General features: G+C 42.0%; 1 protein-coding gene across 3 annotated transcripts in view; it reads left to right on the forward strand.

Annotated features, from left to right (window-relative positions):
- Positions 1–5,812, forward strand: part of LOC143770159 (beta-2-glycoprotein 1-like) — a 129,534-nt gene extending 123,722 nt beyond the window's left edge. For all 3 annotated transcript variants that reach the window (XM_077259492.1, XM_077259490.1, XM_077259491.1), the window contains one exon: positions 5,487–5,812. In XM_077259492.1, the coding sequence (XP_077115607.1) occupies positions 5,487–5,560 (74 nt within the window). In that variant the 3' untranslated portion in view covers positions 5,561–5,812. The remainder of the gene's footprint in view (positions 1–5,486) is intronic.
- The last annotated feature ends 1,829 nt before the right edge of the window (positions 5,813–7,641 follow it).

Raw genomic sequence — 7,641 nt, forward strand, 5'->3', positions numbered from 1 at the left:
CCAGCTCTCTCCTTCTCACAGGTGGACTACTGCGTGTTTTCACACTGTGGCGAATCTTTTGGGCCCAGGCATAAGAAGTCGTCGAGGTAATGGATAATATGTGCCGCCTTACAAACATCCATGACGACACATTCGAGGAAGCAACTAAACACCTCAAATAGTGAGCAGGATATGGAGCACCCCATGGGCAAACAGCGATCTATGTAGTATGCTCCTTCACAGAAGCAGCCCAATGGGAGGACACTATTCGGAGGCACAGGTAGTAACCGGAACGCCCCCTCAATGTCTGTTATTTGTCTAGTCCTTTTTTTTTCTTCTTTGTTTTGCTGAATATGGAATGGCTCACATCAGCTTGGCTGCCCCTCAATCTGGGAACAGGTTTCTATGTGTAAAGGCCTAATTTATGGAGTCAACCTGAAGGTCAAATTTCTAGACGAACCTCTCAGGTTAATATTCTAATCCTTGGTTTGTGACTGGATACTGGCTATTTTACCAATGAATACATTATTTTTCTTTGAACAGTCTTCATGTAATTTTTCTTTCTCCAAGTAAATATACAGTGTCAGGCTGAAATTTGGCATCTTCCCATCAAAGGCACTAGGAGGTGTGAAGTGTTTCCAATTCTCTGTGTGTTCTCAGGACATCACTCCCTGAGGTGACTGGAGACCAGGAGAGTGTCTGCTCAGGATAACATAGGTCATAACCTTTGTGATAGCTGCAGTCTAAGACAGATGTTAATTTACTGCTGGTCATACACTCATGCATATAGATATTTCACTACACCTCCCTCCTCATGAATGTGCATGGGGGTTGACTTACAGGTCAGCTCCTGAGCAAGTATCTGGTTCTGCCTCGCCTTGGCGAGATAAGCCATCAGCATTACCATGATCAATTCCTTTCTTATGCTGAATTGTAAAATCATATTGCTGTAATGTCAGACTCCATCTAAACAATTTCCCAATATCTATAACTGTGTATGTAACGCCTTCGCATGTACAGCACCATGGAATTAATGGTGCTATATAACTAAATAATAATAATATATCTTCCCTCTCTTCCATTATCATGGCATTAATATCTTTGTTGACCTCAGCCCCCCAAACATCTCATCTTGTATCGAGTGAGCCACCTGTGTCTCCTCAATCTTCATAGTGCTCTAACTGCACACTAAAGCTCATCAGTATCTTCAGACAAGAAATAATATTTTTTTTCTTTCCTATATGGGAATCTGAGGTGTATCCTCTTCACCTTCCAGATCCTGGTCAGAATAATAGGAACATTCCTCCTCTTCTGATGACCCCTCCATTTCCCATCTTGCCCATTTATAATGCGGCAAGACCTGTATCATCTGAAGGGGAACTAGGCTAGAGACAGTGCTTTGTACTTATTCCTTAATAATGGATATTATGTCAGCCATAAATGAGACCTGCTCCTTTTTTCCGGATCTTCATGATACACTTGGCAGACATCTGTTTATGTGTTTTGGGTAATACATGTTGCACATCTATTGGTTTCCTTCCTGGAGGAAGAACCAGACCTTATAGGGACTCCTCTCCTAAACAAGATAGGAGAAAAAGGGGCTAAGACTTTCTGAACTGACTCAAGGAAACATTAGGGCTAATGATAATCATTATGACTTACTATACCCAAGAATTGTTTGGACGATGTCTCTGAACGAGTAGATTAACATTCATTGTCAGACAGTGTACACCAAAATCTCATCCACAATAAGCTTTTATAGTGTCCTACCTTGTCTTCTGGTATACGCACCAGCACCACCGCCCATAATCACTTGTGTTCCACCCTGGAATGCACGCCGTGCTGACAGATAGTCCTGCATCCTTCCCCTGTAATTCTGAAAATGCATTCCACTCTGGAATGCATGCCGCGCATGTCACTGAATGCGTGCCTTGGGGGAAGCTGCAGCATGCAGCTGAGAGGAATCCACAGAGGTAAGCGGTGAGAGCCAGGAGCCACTTCCCGCTCTACTGACCCAGGCTGAGTGACCCCAACCCAGCAGGGTATCAGCCATGTGCCTCTTCACAGGAGGAAAGGAAATGATGTATCCCCGCCGATCCCCCTGAGCACATTCCAGGTAATCCTTGCTCCAATGCGCATCCACCCTGTGTCTGCCCTCCTAAGGAGAGTGTGAGGAGCTGTCCACTTATTAAAGACTATTGGACAAATAGACATAGAGTGGAGTTCATGGCTCTACAGATTGCCAACTTTTTCCAGCACAGAGCACCGGTTGCATTGATATTATTGTATTTTATTAGAGATTTGCTGGCTGTGTTTTATTACTGATTTGCTTGTTCATCAGTTCAGCCTCAGGAATCGATGTTTCCATTCAGTGACAGTAAGCAGAGGAAGACATGCAGGCTAGATCTGATGCATACATAAGGCCAAACCCAAGATTAGTAATCAAGGAACTCTCTCATTCCATTGCTCTTACAGCAACGTGTTCCATTGTGTGGATGGGGATTGTAGACCCAATGGAGCTTTTACCACAGGGGGTCTCACATGCAGTCCCAGGTGATGGGCTTATGGAATATGCGTCATTCTTTGAGCTAAAAGCAAATGTTTAAGGGGGCGGGAGGAAAAGAAGCCACATGTTTTGTCAGGCAGTTAGAAGAGTGACTTAGAAGGGAGAGGATCGAGGATGAGATCCTGAATCACATGGATGGATGACCAATAGAGATGGAGATTGGTTATTGGCTGGAGGAGTAACATTGTGCAAGAATTGTGATATCCATTGTCTGGAGGAATATAAACTGTGAATGCACACTATACTGTCTGGAAATACCAAAAGCTGTGGACCAACCAAAAGTTGGGAGAAAGTGGGTATCGCCTGGTTCGAGGGCAGTGGAACTACCAATTCCAGATTGGGAACTTACGGACTGAGAACATTACATTTTGGCCATCTACCTGGATTTGTTGTACAACCATGGATGTAAGGAATAAAAAAATTGTTGCTTCGTTAACCAGCCTAGGTGAGTATTACAACCCACAACCTCAGATCTTCATAGATGGGAAAAACACAGAGGGTGAGGTGGAGAGGGGTGCTTTTAACCTCTCGTGTTTCCTGTCCCTAGAATATGAGAAGGACCACCTCCTGGTGTGCTGTCATGAGGGATGTCCTGGAAAAAGAATGTGACTTGGAAAAAAAAGATGTAAATGATGAATCGGGCCCAATGCTTCCTCTTATTTTTTATGCACCTGTGTTCATCATATGAGCAGTATTTTAGTCCAATGGGAATCAATAATTTCTTATTGAATGGCAGCACAAGAAGATCTTGACAACTGTGATAAATTGATATAGAAAGAATATTGCAAAATCATTACAAACTTCCAAAAAAAGGTTCATGTAGAAATAATGTGTCATTTTCCAATGAAGCCTCTTAAAGTCTAACACTATGTTGGAGTGCCAAACTCGGCTTTGCCAATGTGAGAAATCATCACTAAAGAGAAACACCTACAAGTCCCTCAGAAAGCAGTGTGTCTTTCTATTCAATCCTGTAGGACATTTTCTCTATCTCTAGATGTGATATAATTCTGAATTTAATGTAATCTATTAGTGCGGTGCACATAATGTACATACGATGGACTTCATAAAAAATGTGCTTATTTTTATAGCAATACTATTAATGTTCCCAAAGATTTATTCCTACAAGTATAATAAGAAATTAGGCACAGTTTTTAACAAAAATATGATACTAATAATCAAAAATAAGCACAATTCTTCTCTAGGTTGGACATTCCTCTGTTTAACTCTATTTATAGTTTTGACTATTATACCAGTATGAAAAGGTGAACTGAGATGTAAAGATGTTATCTGGGACTTTGGGTTTTTTTGGCTGTGGGACTAAGAACTTATTGGCATGTGGTAGCTAACTACCTGTCAGTTCTACCCTGTGACAATCTATAAGAGCTCAGAGCAGTCACGGACCACTCCTGCTAGTGGTTCTTGTGCTTCCAATGACATCACATCAACAGAGCAGTTCCTTCTCTTTTTTATATGCATAGTCCATTGCCTAACAGTGGCGATCCAGCTGTCAATTAGGATGACATGGACAGTAATCATCTGTCTGCAGGGCACACCGGAAGTGAAAGAGCTTCTCTACTGACATGAGGTCAAATGAAGATGGAGAATCACCGATTGAGCCAGAAGGGATTGTCACGGGGACGAACAGGCAGGTAGTTAGCATCTACCTGCCGGTAAGTGTTCTTAGGCCAATAGTATAAAAAAAACATAGGCCTGGATAACCTCTTCAAAGTGGAGCGCATGACACTGATTGGCTACTGGCTTCTGACCCAAACTTGAGAGTCTCAAAAATGCTCAAGAGCCTGTTGAGTTTGGGTTGGGAAACCCACAACCAAGTTACGTGGATATGTGATTGAAGGTTGATTTCAGACAAGTGTCTCAAGATCCACAAATGAACCATAACGCACAGACCAGTAAAATGTATCTTGACCCGATCTAGCAGCCTTACTATATATTTGCCTATGAGGTTGTTAATTCAAGTTAGGAGACACATGGCGGTTTTTTATATGGAGCGTGAAATGTGTTATTCTAAAAAATGGCCCAAGGCTGAGGCTACAAAAAAAGTTAGGCCATGTCAATCATCATGCAACCAGATATTGTCCTACATTTCAGTATAGTGGAAAAAGTGAATACTCGCGATTGGACACCTGTCACTCGCAAGTTGTAGAAAATGCTAAGGATTTAGATTTATTGCGACTTGTGTGTCACAGTAATTTGTGTGTTGCATTGCAACCTTCTTGTAGTTGCCTACATTATGCTATTACTTAGTACCAGCATAGTGCGTTTGGTAATAAAAGGTTGGGGACCAGTGATATAATGCAAGGTCTGCAAGGGTTGTTTCCCATGGCACATAGAGGGTGTCCAAGGCAGGAAACCATAACATCCCTATGTCTTAATGAGCAGTTGTATTCAGATAACCACTCTGCAACTGCTGGCTATCAATATTGGTCACTATGCTTGCAGCTGGAGCTTTCTGAAAGCAAAGGTTGGAATTGCAACGTCTTGATATAAAAGCTCCATTTTAGTATATCCTATGAAAAGGCAAAGTGGTCGCAAAACGTTTCTTAGAACCCACATAGCTGCAAAAGGGAAAATAATTTGTATGGATGACAAATGGACGTGATCCAAATAAAACTCTCAGTTCCCCTTTAATAATTTTCAGAAAGTAATGAGATTTACAATCCACTCATCCATTATATCTCACAGTTTAGTTTTCACTTGAAAGATAAGCACACTTCTAATTAGGGAAAACTTCATCCATGAGGCGCCTGCAAGCCATAGGATGCTAATTTGACCCTGCGGGCTGTTATGTACTTGACAGTGCCGAGAGGAGCCTTAAAGCTGAGGAATGATTGGGTCAGCTCAGCTGTACGTCCTCGGGGGAAGAAATACATTGATTCCAGACTTCATTTTTCTAAATATATTTCTTTTCAATCTTTCTTAGAGCCGACCTGGGTACAGTACACTTTTTTCTCCAAGAACCTTGTATCAGAAATTTCTTCCTGCCAAGAACTGTAAATGCTTTCAAAGAATGGGAGATGTCACTATAAATATTGCAACGTCCCGCGCTACCAAGACAGAAGCGCGCCATTGTGTGTTGGTTCGTTAACCCTTTCCATCTGGCGGTAAATAATTCTTCAAAACGGTGTGAAAGAACGTCCGCTCTCAGGGGCTGCAATTAAATGGTTTTAATATAGAGTTTAGCACAATGTGTACAGAGTGATATTTATTTGTAATGACTGCAACTTTTATTAAATACATTTAAGTCGATGGGGTTTTTCATGTATTCATGTTTTCAGAGAAGAAGCCGAACCGACCAGAAATAAAACAATGTAATGATTTTTGATCACTTACTCAAACTTCTGTATTATCAGTCCACGTCATAAAGTGTGGGTTTCCTCCTATTTCCTCCCATACTGCAAAGACATGTTTCTAGGGAATGTAGATTATGAGCGCCAATGGGGACAGCAATGATTATGTCTGTAAAGTGAGGCGGAATATGATGGCGCTATACAAACAAGCATAATACCTGCACATCCTATTTTTTAAATAACATATACTCCGGCACCTCCATTGTTCCAGGGATACCAGCACCGGGTCTCCCAGGGCTTGCGTGACATTATGTCACATGAGCTCTGTAGCCAGCAAGTGGTCGCTATTAGGGTTGAGCGAAACGGGTCGTTCATTTTCATAAGTCGCCGACTTTTGGCAAAGTCGGCGTCTCATGAAACCCGACCCGATCTCTGTGCGGGGTCGGCCATGCGGTACGCGATCTTGGCGCCAAAGTCGCGTTTCGTATGACGCGTTTAGCGCCATTTTTTTCAGCCAATGAATGAGCGTGGGCAGAGTGATGACATAGGTCTTAGGGGAGTGAACGCCTATCGTCATGTTATCGCTTGTGTGCAGTAGGGATTTGGAATGTGCAATACAAAATTTTCTGTGCTGGGACGGAGGGGGAGAGAGAGAGAGAGAGAGAGAGAAAAAAAAAAAATAATAATAATTTCCTTCATTGGGTTTCGTGTTTCGGCCGAAACCCGACTTTTCACGGTGGTCGGCCGATTTCACTCGACTCGACTTTTAAGACAGTCGGGTTTCACAAAACCCGACTCGACCCTAAAAAACTAAAGGTCGCTCAACCCTAGTCGCTATTAGTAGGATGCTGCACTCTCTCTAATTACCTTTGTCTAAGGTTGAAGATGATGAAGGATGTGAGTGAGCAGCAGTTCAATAGTGGCGGCTGATTGGCTGCAGGGCTTACATGACATAATGTCATGTGAGCCCTGGGAGACATCGCTAAAATGGTGCTGGCATGAGAGGTGATTATGTTATTTTTATTTTAGAAGGGGAATTTCTAAGTTAAAAAGGACTTGCCCCTACAACTTTTGTCTCTAACATGTGCCAGCATTATAAAAAGGTTTCCATATTCCCATTGTACCAGTCTGCAGACAGTATCATTTTAAAGGGTCTACCACCTCTCCTGACATGTTAGAGCTAGTTCTTCAAAAATAGAAATTCTGGAGCAAATTGGTCCGAATTAACAATTGCATATTATCAGTTCACTTTGACCCTGACCATTCAATGCTGATAATTTCAGATAGTGTACACTGTGTTCCAAATTATTATGCACAAAGAGTTTAGGAGTGATAAGGTTAGAATTGTTTTGTTTGTCATTTAAACTCATTGATGGTGATGTGTGTCAGGGCTCTTTATATCACTGAAAGCAATTGCAGATACCTGTGCAAATTAGTTTGGCAGGTGTGTCCAAATAAAGGCAAGACTACTTAAGAAGGCTGTTCCACATTATTAAGCAGCCTACATTTTTTGCCAAAATGGGAAAGAAAAAGAATGTGTTGGCTGCTGAGAAGCAACAAATTGTGGAGTATTTAGGTCAAGGCATGACTACAATCAACATTGCCAAGACACTTCCTCGTGATCATCGTGCAATCAAGAAGTATGTAGCTGATTCCCAGCACACACGTGTGCGTGCTGATAAGGAAAAATTGAGGACTCTTTCCAACAGGCAATTGCGTAAGGTTAAAAGAGCAGCTGCAAAAATGCCTTGTGATAGCAGCAGACAAGTTTTTGAAGCTGCTGGTGCC

The sequence above is a fragment of the Ranitomeya variabilis genome, chromosome 4 (genome assembly GCF_051348905.1).
Source record: "Ranitomeya variabilis isolate aRanVar5 chromosome 4, aRanVar5.hap1, whole genome shotgun sequence".
In the NCBI taxonomy this organism is placed as follows: domain Eukaryota; kingdom Metazoa; phylum Chordata; class Amphibia; order Anura; family Dendrobatidae; genus Ranitomeya; species Ranitomeya variabilis.